Genomic DNA, 13,324 nt, shown 5'->3' with positions numbered 1-13,324 from the left:
TCGATCTGATGTCTGAACTCTACTCTGGTACTGAGAGTGCTGTGAAGTGTGGTGGTACCATCTCTCACTTATTCCCAGTTGTTACTGGAGTTTGTCAGGGGTGTGTACTGGCCCCCACACTTTTCAGCACTTGTATGGACTGGATTTTAGGGAGGATGTCTGAGAGATCAAGCTGCGGTGCATCGTTGGGAATGGGAATGTCAAGATCTCGGACCTTGATTTTGCAGATGATGCAGTCATCTTTGTGGAGACTTTATATAGCCTTTTAGGGGCCCTCGAGGTGCTGAATGAGGAGTCGGAGCCGTTGGGATTACGGGTTTCTTGGGTCAAAACTAAGATCCAGGCTTTTGGTGACATCTTGGATGCTGCTATCCTGTCTGTGTCTGTTTGTGGTGAGGATGTTGAGGTCGTGGAGAGATTCACTTACCTTGTCAGTGAAATTCATGTCTCTGCTGGCTGCGAGTCAGAGGTCAATAGACGTCTGGGTCATGCCTGGGGAGTCATGGATTCACTGGATCATGGGGTGTGGTGCTACCGGTACCTGTGCGGGAGGACGAAAGTCCGAGTCTTCAGGTACTTGGTACTTCCAGTCTTGCTCTATGGGTGCGAGACTTGGACTCTGACCAAGGATCTGAGACGGAGACTTAATTCCTTTGGTACCAGGTCTCTTCGGAGAATCCTTGGCTATCGCTGGTCGGATTTTGTGTCCAACGAGCGGTTGCTGAGAGAGACTCGGATGAGATTTGTTACCTGCATGGTCCGTGAGCGTCAGTTGCGGCTGTATGGACATGTGGCTCGTTTTCCTGACGCTGATCCTGCTCACCAGATTCTTTCAGCGAGGGAGTCTCATGAGTGGAGGAGGCCAGTGGGCCGACCACGTGCCTCATGGTTGCAGCAGGTTGACCATCATCTCAAGGAGATGGGGATGGGCCTGGCATCTGCCTGGGGAACGGCCAAACGGAGGCCCCTGGAGTACCGGCGGAAAGTGGACGCAGCGACGTGCTGTTCTGGCACATGCTCCCATGCCTGACCCGACCTGATCAGGGCTGGCAGGATGGCCTAGATGTACGCATATTCGCCTCGAAGCCTCTCGGCTTGGGTTGAAATCTCGGGCTAAGCTACAAACTGTCATTCTGGTGTCTCATAGATAGCGAAGCATCAATGTGTGTGCCGTTATTCGGATGCACAATAAACTGAACGTCATGTCCACCAGCATTAGTTGGTGTATGTTAAAGATACCACGGTGCCCTTTGCAATGAGGAGGAGAGCTATCGCCGGCACCCTAGCCAAATTCCAAATTCCTGCCATAACCTATAAAGGGCATTGCATCAGCGGCACAATTGAGCCCTCAGCAAATGATGCTATTCACAGCCACGTGCTGCAAATAAAAGAAAAATAAGTGGTGGTTGATCGTTTTCTTGTTGGCGAATCTGACCAACCCAGTGGTTGAAAAATAGGAGTAGCAGCTACGAGTGTTTGTGAATATATAAATGGTGAGTCAAAATGCATGAAGGGTAAGCCAAGAAGGGACAGTAATAGTACATCAAGACAAGAAAGTGAGAACAGATCGGGGTATGCTTTGCTAGTTTGTTTCCGCGTGATGAAGAAATAACTCTCCAGGCTAATGTTGCAAGAGAAAGTGCATGCCATTTCCAATAGGTTTACCCCTTCCTCGACATCATATGAACAACAACAACAAGAAACACCGTTCATGGAAAGCATAGGATGGCTCGACAGATTCCAAAGATGCCACAGTTTCAAACCTCACATATGGCCAGGGAGAAAGTACCAGCATGAATGTAATGGCTGTGCCACATTTTTAGTCCAGGAGCTCGGACTTGAAAATCTTGAGTTCATTCAACAGCCGCAACATCTACATTTTGACTTGACAGATGGCGAGAATAGTCCTTCTCGAACAACCCTAGGTAGTATGTGAGGTCAAATTGTGGTTTCAGTTTTTATCTGGAAGCCACTTTATAAGCTAGGTGTGTGGCAGGTTACACCACTGAACAAGTTGAGGTGAGGGGAACCATAATCACTGATATCTTTGTCACTTTTCAACTGATTTCAGTGTTTTATGGTGCCATTGTGTTGGTCTTTTAATGCACAAGGATAGCACATCATACCAGAAATATAACAGTGGATCAGACATGGGGTCTCTCGGGGTTAAAGGATCACGTGACAGGAATGTGTCACCTTAATCACATTCATGATTTACCAAATTTAAATGCACAAGTGATGATGACGTCTTTGATCGCTTCAGACCAGATATAGACCATCTTGCTGACCTACCCTTTCTTTGGCACTCCAAGTGTTACGAATCATGTACAATTGCACAGAATTTGCACTCTGTCCAACGGTGAAAGCATGCTTAACCTCCAAGGCCATCAGAAGCATCTGTCAGCAACGATTGCGGCTCCTGTGGTTCTGCTGAGACATCAAGGGTGTCCCAGTCAAAAACAACTCCAATTGACTGGTGTGAGTACCTCTTTTATTTTAAAAAACAAAAAACAAAAAACCAAAACACAAGAAGGTGAAGGAGATTGTGACTTTTCAAGCTGCTGATGCCATCCTGAAAACTGCAGTAGAACCGAATGACAATGACATGTTACTGCTACCTCGTGGCATTAACAATGATCTGGCAGTTGCAGAGGCCAAATACCACAAACTGTGCTATTCCTCGTATGTCAGCAAGACAAACCTGAAGTTTACTGGATACAATGAGGAGACAGGGGAAACAACGTACGCTATAGCTTTGAGCGAACAAGCTGCAGAAATTGGACCTGATATAGAGGCAGGCAAAGCCTTCCATATGGGGTTACTGCTAGCCAAAATACACGGCCCTGTTGAAAGAGAAAGGTGTGGATTCAGAATCCTATACTGGTCAGCGACTCAAACTGCGACTGAAAAAACACTTTAGCAAAGACATCGCATTCCACCAGCCATATGACTACTCCCTGTCTGAGTTACTGTACTCCAGCTCCATTTCTCTGTATGATATCAATGCTGCTTACCAGAAGGCTGCTTCGCCAACCTTGCAAGATCCGACTTACTGCCCCGATACAACGACACTCACCAATGATGAACGGATACATTTATTGTACCGAATGGCAAAACTGATGAAAACTGAAATGAGCGAGTGTCAAGGCCAAGTGAGACGAAAGAGTGATGAAGGAGATGTTCTTAAGCTGCTGTCCGCCATCACATGAGGCCTCATGACCGACCCTTTGTCATTTGATGGAGAAGAAAATGATGACGAAACCCTGTCACTGATCAACATTGCCACAGAAGTGGTAATGCCTCCAGATCATGAAAAGTACCTACTCCAATCCTACGAGTTAGATGAAGCACAGATGAAGATGTTTGTAGAATAAAGGCTCAAAAACAAGGAAAGTGGTTTTCTGAAATTCCAAAACAAACCTTAAGTTCCATACATTCGACACTCTGGCAAAGACTTTTGTAATGAAAACTACCGCAGACGAAACCATCACCGTGGCTGCTAACCGTGATCTATTCGGACATCTTGTCATCTCTGTGGGGTCCAGGGACATAAACCTGAAAGAGATGCTCGGTTATGAACTTGCAACAGTGCCTTACTCTCTTGTACATTCAGATGGTAGTCTTAGATGGTAGTCTCTTCTCTCTCCACTACCGATTCAGAGCATGTCAGCAGCACAAGTGATTGATGTCATGGCTCCAGTACAGATGTTGAAGGCTGATGGTACGTCAACCTTTGGTGTGCCGGCTACCAAACATGACGACCTTACAATGGCTCCTTTAGGAAAGAATGGGTGCACATGTGTTGACGTAGTTTTCGACCAGTACACTGCCAAGTCGATTAAGGCAGGAGAGCGAGCAAAACGAGGAGGATCCATGGCCCTGGAGGTCAAAATTAAAGGTCCTGCACCACCAATTCCAAAGCAGGGACCAAAATACATTGCGAATCCAAAGAAGAAAACCAGTTTCTGTGCATCGACAGCCGAACGTCGGTGCCAGAAGGAACAAAAGAATCTGCCAGTCGGACACCAAACTGTTCTTGGCGGCAGCTTCAGGGATGGCAAACGGGCGGTTCTATTGGCCAAAGGGGGGATGTGAGGATGTGGTACCGCTAGTATCAGACCACGAGGAGGCCGATTCTGACATTGGGTTTGGTGATTCCGATAGTGAGGAAGATACAGTACTTACGGACATACGTGACTGGACTTGAAACACGGGACCGTTTAAACGAGCATGTAGAATGAAGTGTGATTGACTTGAACATAAAATATGCGGGTGTTGGCCCAAGTCAGAATTTACTCTGGTATGATGTAACACAGCCTCTTCTATACCTTGTGCCAACAAATTGAACCTGCATATTATTCTGTGATGATGACGCTGATTTTTAATAGTCTATAACTGGATGGCTGACCAGTAGATTCTTTAATACAACACAGTACACGTACTGTTTTCGAGTCCTAGAAACACTCTGATTGCACAGCTGAGATTTTTTCACATAATTAGTAATTTTTCACTGTGCTCTGAGTATTTACTCTTATTGCCTTGTTTGAAGCACTCAAATAAAGCTTTCTCATTCTTACCATTGGTCAGAATCAAGTTCGTACCGAAGTATATTATCAGTTTTTCAAAACACCGACAAAAGTATGTAAAATTGTAATCACGTGACCTTTTGACCTCGAGCGACCTCTTACCGGGGTCAACATTACATTTCTTTCATGAACTATTCTTATGCATCAGAAGGTAAACCCAACGCTACCTAAATCACCACAATCGGTTGAAGAATAGCAAAGATTGAAGAATAGCATGATGTTTCTCCTTTGCCAATTTTTTCAGTTAACCTGTCACACCCCTTAGCCACCAAAATGGCTTCCAGATAAAAACTGACACCACAGTTTGACCTGACACACTACCTGGGGGTTGTTCCAGGAGGACTATTCGAGCACTCTGTCAAGTCAAACCTTACATGTAGTGAGTGTTGAACGAATTCCATTTTTAGAACTCCAACAGAATATTTGGCTCCTGGGCTCTATTGAAAGAGGAGTTCACACTGGGGTTAAAACGTTTAATGGAGTACCACTGGGGGTTAAGAAGTCTCTGCACCGATGATGCAGGCATAGACAAATTGAAACCCGTAGTTGTAGAAAATAAAAATGCCTTTAAGATCTATAGAACAAAATATCAACCATCTCCTGGTTGTTTGGTGGCAAAACACGAAACCATCGATGGTGCAGACTCTCTTTTGACAGTTTGCCTCGAGTTCCGTTTGGTTTTCAGTTGATAAACTGTGTGCTTCCTCACCCCAGTTCAGAGGTATGTCGACGTCTTGCCCATGCGTACACGACGGCGTTTTCCGCATTCCCTCGTGCCTTATAAAAGCACCAATGAGCTGTTCCACATTGCAACTAATGATCAGCATGCTTTTTTGATTGATGATATATTTGTTTTGATCACACACAATTATGAAGGACATCTTTTCAACTAATTTCCTAAACCGTGAACCCCTTCCTCACTTCGAGATGATGCTCTGTGCGGCGTTGCGATGCGATTGGAGATGCGAATTACCCATCCACTTTCTCAATAATTCTCGTGTTGTCTGCATAATATATAAAACTCGAGTTGGTGTCAAAGCCACCCAATGCTCGCCTGTTTATACATTTATCGTCTTTAATAATATTTTTTTTAATAAAGCATTGCAGTGAAGTCTGATCCAAATAATTTTAAAGCAATATATGTATTTGTATATTGTAATCAGTAAATGAGTACACATATTAAATGAATGGCAAGCGTCTAGTAGAAACAGGCGAGCATTGGGTGGCTTTGACACCATCTTAAGTTGAAATTTAAATTTTTTTAAAAATCATTTGTTAATTTCAACTTCACTACACCAATAGTATACCCCAAAGGAACCTCCATGCTAAATATCAGCATCCTAGTACACATATTAAATGAATGGCAAGCTTCTAAAAAACTTGCACCAAAAACTTTAACGTTGATGTGCTACAAAAAAGTTAAGTTCAAAACAGGTCAAAAATTTTAAAAAAATTGGAAATTCTTTTTTTATTTCAACTTCACTACATCAATAATATACCCCCAAAGGAACCTCCTTGCCAAATATCAGCATCCTAGTACACATATTAAATTAATGGCAAGCTTCTAAATAACTTGCACCAAAAACTTTAACATTTTCACGCTCACGCTGACGCTGACTCTCACGCTGACGCCGACGCTCACGCTCACGCCAGGGGTATCGCTATAGCTCTCTGTTCTTCAAACAGGCGGGTTAAAAACTATTTGGTATAACAAGCTCAATTTGAGCTGCAAGAGGTGATTAAAAAAAAAGAAAAGATGATACATTTCACCAGAAAAATAACTTTTGCAACAAGGAATGCTGACCGGAAACATCTGCTTGTTATAACAGGACTCTGCTGTATCGCAATACATATTCACATATGTGTGACTCGGAAACTTACTGGCACTTCCACGTATTTGGAAGCTGCTTTCATCTTCCAGGTAACATATAGGAAAAGAGCACAAGAACAAAAAAAAAATTACTTCATGAATATGTCAAACTTCACAATCATGAGAACATACATGAAAACAACGATGTTTGCACCTGCTGAAATTGCACAAGCAGTTTACATTCAGCAATCATAATCTGAGCTACACAAGCACAGTTATTAGCTGTACTATTACACTTGTGTTCAGGTAGATTCTTAGAACTTTGTAAGCCCTGCGATAAGGTTAGGATAAGGTGACTATCTGCTGCAGCAAGGGGTAAGATGTCTAATCCCTCTGTTACCCTTTTGTAAACTGTGCAAGACCAGGGTAGTGGAGAGGGTGAGATGCATGAGAGATGCACCCACCACCAAAGAAGGAGAAGGCCCCTCCACCCAGATGTCTGTCAGCATGTAGGAAGCTGGCTTTGGACTGTTCCAGGCCCATTATTTGTTGGACTTACAGGCCTGTAATTTGTCTGCTGTGCCTGGGAAGGAAAGACCTCTGTGGCCAGAGATTGGTTCGCCTTGGCGGAGGGAGGAGGAGAGAAAGGGAGGAGGAGAGAGAGGGAGGAGGAGAGAGAGGGAGGGAGGTGGAGAGAGAGCGAGGGTCGAGATTGGCTAGTTCCAGGGGGATGTGGTGATTTGTCAGGTGTGATCAGTCGGGGAAGGGGTAGTCTCAATCATTCTTGTCCCATTACAAGGACAATGAAAGTGGGTGCTTGCCTTTAGCAAACGCTCTTGCCTCTTGGATGCTCTGGTACTCGGAAGGCTCAGATTGCCTGCCCTTGCAATGGGATGAAAACGTCCTGTGATGAAAGTGAGTATCTGGGACTATCTCTTTCACATCGCAGATAGGTCAGTGCTCTCTCTGTCTTGTCGCGCATATTTCTGGTCTTGTACCACTTTCCATTTCTGTGCCATCCCACCCCTCTCCCCACCCCCCCAGGTTTCTGCAGGTTGCATACGGTCTGCCACTAACCCCCTTCTGGTGAAACTCCAAAAATCCATAATCACTGCTCACCTCCACTCATTCGTTTCTCATTTTTTTCCCCACTTGTGGACCAAACTTCTTCAGTCTCTTCAAACTCATTCTTCCCTCCAGGACTTCAAAACAGCTGTTCACCACCATCTCAGGTCATTCAGATCTTTTATCTCCCATCCACATACAAGATTCTTTTATACCCACATTAACCCTCCCCAAGCCCACCTCTATATATTTTTTTCGGTTTTTCCTTCCTGACATTTTGTGGCTATAGCCATCTTGTTCACCCACCTGTGTCCTCCCCAGCCCTCATTCTTCCCTTTATCCATGATTTCTCCGTCTCTCTCTTCTATTTTGTCAATCAACCCTGCTGTTGGTGTGCTCCCCGTGTATTATTACATCCTGAACTATTCTATGTTCTAGCTCCTCCATGTGCCTGGACATTGTATACAAAAAAAGAAACTCTCTTGCCAGTGGGGCAGCTCCATGCTTCTGTTCCATGGATCCCTGTAATGACTCTAGTTTGCTGCCTGGCCCTACTCGCTGTGCCAGCCCATACAACTTCTGCAAAAGCCGAGGGTCTTCACCCTTTACTTTCCCCTCTGACTTGTCCAGTTTGAGCACATAAATGTGTGTGTGCGTGTGTGTGTGTATGTGTGCGTGTGTGTGTGTGTGGCCTCACCCTTTGCTTTTCTCCTCAACTTGTCAGGTTTGAGTGCACGACTTGTGTGCACATGCATTGTGGCGCCATAGCTCGGGATTAGTTTCTTTGCGTATTGTGCTTTTTATTAATGGTCTTGTATATTGTGTTTTGGATTTTGTTCCATGTTCACATGTTTCACATAAATTATTCCATTATTTTGGAGACGTCATGCGCCCACCATTTTGCCACGCCGACAGTCTGGGTTTATTGTTGTGCTTGGAGAATCAAATTGGTAATCATCCCGAGTTGGGTCACAGAACACATATGAATACGAATGACGTTCAACCGCTCAAGCATCGATTCGTGCAATTTACAGATCACCCGTTAATTATTGGAGCTAGACTCTAGTGTGGTCGATTACCTGCTTAGAATGTGAGTACCGTACATACCTCCGGGTGGTTACTGTTCACGCAACATTTGGTGCCAGGAGTGGCGCATGACCTGACACATCCGATGAAAATTTCAACCAATTTTATTTCGTCCAGACATGGTTTTCCATGCTTGAGAGCTTGAGTGTAAAATTTGAACAATCATTACTATTTTGTTTCCTATGAACTCCCAAGTGTATGTGGAGTAGCTTATCATTGTTTCACAATAATTCACAAACTAAACAAATGGTTGACATATTTTGTATTACACTTAGTAAACATGTCACTGATTTCAAATTATTAAAGAAAAGCCTTTAAGAAATTTACATATGGCTACAAAAATCTGGTTGTTGGAAATAAAACAATTACAGAGAGCAATATTTATTGTGAAGGATGAACTTAAGTGGGGGAAATCATATGTACCCACGAGTGATGAGAACATTTTAACAAATTCACTCATCGTGTATGCAGCACCTGACTTCTGGTTGCATTGCATTTCTGGGGTGTACGCTCTGGGGTGATGCAGTGCCCCTGGAGATGAGGGCAGTGATTCTAAATGAGGTCAGGATACCAGCACACACAATGACCAAATAATTTTAAAAGGCAACATTGGATCTTTATCATCCAAGGGACTCTAAGCAGAGTGGAGAACCAGCTAAACTTTCTATCTGAAGGGCAACACACTCATTGATGCAATGTTATGCCTGTGCTGTATCAGCATGACAGTTTGCAATCAAGCAGGACTCAAAGTCAGATATGACAGCTCAAAGGCAAATAAAGCTACTACTGAGCTATATTCTCAGCCCAACAACAAATTAATCATCAAAAACGATTAAATCGATCATAAAAATGTACATTTTTTTTTAATAATAAATATTTACAGGACACTGCCCTGCTAACCCTTCAAATTTGCTTGTGAACCCTGGTGGGGCTGTTGTTGATTAACCCTGGTCAAATCTGCTCAAACAGGCCCACGCGGAGATAGCTGATGGATCTCCCAGGAGCGGTCCAGGGCTGTGGAGCCAGGGGCGTGCAGTCTTCCGTAATGTGTTTTGTTGTGTGTGGGGTGCTTGGCAGAGGTTGCAGGTGTTGGCAGTAGTGTCATCGAGTATATGTTTCTACTTTAAAACCTGTGGGTGGTGTCCACATCGGAGGCATGAAAGGTGAACACGATCACACCCTGGAAGTAATATTTCTGTGTCATCAATGGGTGGGGGGTTTGTGCCCAGGAAACTGTTGTGGGTATGCATGTTTTTTGTAGTTATCATTGATCGGTGGGGGAATGTTTTGAAGGATGTAATAGTGTCTTTGTGGTGTAGTCTTAATGTGTCTAAAGGTCTGTGTGTGGTTGGACATGTAGTAGCATGGGTGATTATGGTTGGCACTTGCAGCTGCAAGGACCAGCTCACCTCTCATGTTCAAGTTGTCTGATTTTTTTTACATTTTTGCCCTGTGTGTAAGTGCTCGATAGGTGGTGTTAATCTCCAATCCATGATGATGTGAAGGGCTTTGCTTGTATGGTCTGCAGGGTGCCGAGATGTGTGTTTTATAGATTGCATGCCCAGGATGAGCTGGCATAGTCAATGACTGATGTAATGTCCTGATGTTGGTGTTAAAAACACATGGATGTGTTAAAAGTGACGCCGAGTATTTTTGTATTGTGTGTGTATATGAGGGATGGGGACGTTGTTCAGTGTGATGTGTGGTGCAGCGCTGTGTTCCTTGGTGTAATTTGTTCATAGTGAATTGATTTTGAGGGGACTATTTTTAGTCTGTTTGTGAGCCATGTTTTTAGGGTGCTGAGGAGGGGTTGAAGTTGTGCCGTGGTTGTGTTGATTTTTCCATGGGTGGAGGTAATGGACATATTGGATGCATCCGAGGATATTTGTATGTTCTCGGGTGGTTGTGGAATGTCGTACATGAGAAGATTATTGAGTGTGGGGTGGAGGACTGAGCCTTGAGGGACTCTGTTAGGAAAGTATCATGTATGTGAGGACTTGCTGTTCCAAATTAGTTATTACTGTCTGCTTGAGAGGTAGTTGGTAAGCCAGAATTTGGTGTTGTTGTGCATGTTTGTGTTGAGTATTTTGTTTGTGAGTAAGAGTTTTGAGAGGGCATCAAATGCTTTGATGTCTATTGTAGTGAGAATAGTGCGTTTTGGTGGTTTTGTACTGTTGAAACGATGAAAAGTGTTTTGTGTGGGGTGTGTGAGAGTGGGATGTGATGGTTTGCGAGTGTAAGTATTAGGCATTCTATATCTTTGGAGGGTGTGAAAAGTCATGTGATAGGTCTGTAGGAGGCTGCTTTGGTGGGTTCTTTGTTTGGTTTAAGGACGGTAATGATTTTTGCCAAGTTTCCAAATTTGGGGAATTATTGAGTGTTGGTGGGGAGAAATTGCTTGTATTTGTGAGGGCTGATATGCCTTGTGGTCGAAGATGTTTTAAATGCACATTGGAGATGTTGTCAGGGCCGGTAGGCTGTGAATTTTTGATGTTTTTGATATTTTTTGTTGTTTGTGCGATATTGAATGGCAACACCCCAGAGAAGAAAACTACAAATGGAAACCTCGAGTGTTGAGGACGAGATAATCCTCCAATGCAAAATGTATTCCATGCATGAAGCATGGGGAATGAAAGGTAAGGATGAGCAGTTCAAGGACCAGCTGGAAAAAAAACGAATTTGGCCATGAGGGCAGAGAGAGGGTTCCCCTTGATAAATTTGGGAAGGTTTTTTTCAACAATTAAAAGATATGTAGATAAAGATAGAATCAAAGTGATTATATATAGGGCAAGGCAACAAGTGGCAAGAGAGATCGGAGTGAGGGGAGCTAAGTACTCGCTTGAAGGTGAAAAAAGGGATGGCAGGGATTTGGCTGAGATGGCACAAGAGGGAGTCTTGGCTGTGCAATGAGACGGGGGCCCAAACCCCGACATAAAGCCGGTGCAAAGGCGGCGAAGAGTGTGGTGAAAGGAGAGAATGAGGGTGTCCCCCTGAAAGAGGGGCAAGACCGGTTCAGAGATGAGGACCAAGTGAGTCAGGCACCAATGATGGGTAAAAGAGTGGAAAAGGCAGATTCTGATTGGCAGAAAGACAAAGGACAGCAGCAGAATGAGGGGAAGGAGGTGGGTGAAGATGGTGAAGAGCAGCCTAGGCTGGAAGAAGAGTGAGCAAAAAAAAATAAATAGAAGAGATAAAATTAAAACTCACAAAGAGACCAAAACTCCATCACATCGAAAACAATAAACAGCCAAAAGTCTTAATGAGGTGACCCACCCACTGAATTAGCAAAATGATTTCAAAATCATCCACCTTGAAAGAAATCAATATCGTGTGTTTCGCAGCGGCACTGTTCATTCAAGAAAAAGTAACGGGCAAACACCACCACAAAAATAAAAATAGGGGCAATACCAATACCCCTGTGTGCTCACCTGGTAGAATAATGATACTAAAGAGGAATTCAATGTGGGATGGAATCAGCAAAATGTACCAATGAACCAATGTTATGGAGCAGATTTATTAATTTTGTTTTTTAATGTTGTGAACAAACTTTGGTACATCACGGGTGATGAAGGTTGTGGTCAAGTTTCATTGGAATTGTGTGCGTGGTTTTTGAGAAGAAAGCAAATATATATATATATATTTTGGGGGGGGGCAGGGAAATGCAACCCCCAAGGATACCCCCATAGACCCTTATTTTATTTAATGTCATGAACCAACTTTGGTGCATCACAGGTCATGAAGGTTGTGGTCGAGTTTCATCAGAATTGTGTGTATAGTTTCAGAGGAAAAAGCAAAGACCAATTTTGGGGGGGTCAAACCTCGACATACTTTTACCCGCGGTAGACCCACTTAGACCACGATTTTTTTTTATGCCGTATACAAAACTGAGTTGCAACATACAAAATATCATTTTAGCCAAGTTTAGTCACAATCCAATCAGCAGTTTCAGAGAAGAAGTTGCAAGTGTTTATGGACTGACAACAGATGGACTGACGGCCAGAAGGACGATGCATCATCCCATATGCTCCCTGGAACTATGTTCCAGGTGAAATAAAAAGAGAATCCAAGGAATAAAAAACAAATTAAAAAAAAAACTTGAAGACAAAGACCTCGAGTGTTTGGGTGGTGAAAACAAACACAAAAAATATAAGTTATTGCAAGAAAGATAAAAAAACATAGGACCACGAGTGCTGAAGCTCACCTGGATCAGGAGCAACAGTCACTCAAACCCGCTGCAGATCCCCCGAGACCCTGATCTTTTTTTATTGCCACTAATAAACTTGAGTACATCACGGGTGATAAAGGTTGTCGTCAAGTATCATTCATCGTGTGTGTCATTTCTGAGAAGAGAACAAATACCTATTTTGGGGGAGGGTCAAAAATATCCCCATAGATCTCCCCATAATGAGAGCAGATTTTGATGTAGTCAATACACCTTCATTGGGCGTCAGATATGAAGGTTGTGGCCAAGTTTCATCAAAATTGTGTGCCTCGTTCAAGCGATAATGACTGAAGTGTTTACAGACTCACTGACTGACTGACGACTGACTGAAAGACTCAGCTTCAGACACTGCTCAATCACATAAGCTCACCAAAGTCCAGGTGAGCTTAAAAAAAAAACTATGAGGAAGCAAACAACAGGATAAAACAAAACCACATGTTTGAGAGTAACCCAAAGAGATTCCACCACTAATTAGGGAAACAAAAGCAGAATGTGTCAACTCTCCCTAAAAAAGAAAAGCTAGAAAAATTCTGGAAAGGAATTTTTGAAAAGGAA

The 13,324-nt window shown here is 43.4% G+C and overlaps 1 protein-coding gene across 1 annotated transcript in view; it reads right to left on the bottom strand.

The window, feature by feature from the left end:
• LOC147032614 (calcium-dependent secretion activator 1-like) overlaps window positions 1-13,324 on the bottom strand; it is a 488,157-nt gene that overhangs the window by 81,025 nt on the left and 393,808 nt on the right. Inside the window, exon 27 of the mRNA XM_085850762.1 lies at window positions 6,468-6,500. Coding sequence (XP_085706888.1) covers window positions 6,468-6,500 — 33 coding nt within the window. The remainder of the gene's footprint in view (window positions 1-6,467; window positions 6,501-13,324) is intronic.

Source organism: Eptatretus burgeri, chromosome 2 (genome assembly GCF_056783735.1).
Source record: "Eptatretus burgeri isolate ZD-2024b chromosome 2, Ebu_testis_v1, whole genome shotgun sequence".
Lineage (NCBI taxonomy): Eukaryota > Metazoa > Chordata > Myxini > Myxiniformes > Myxinidae > Eptatretus > Eptatretus burgeri.
This window is presented reverse-complemented; position numbering and strand designations above follow the sequence as displayed.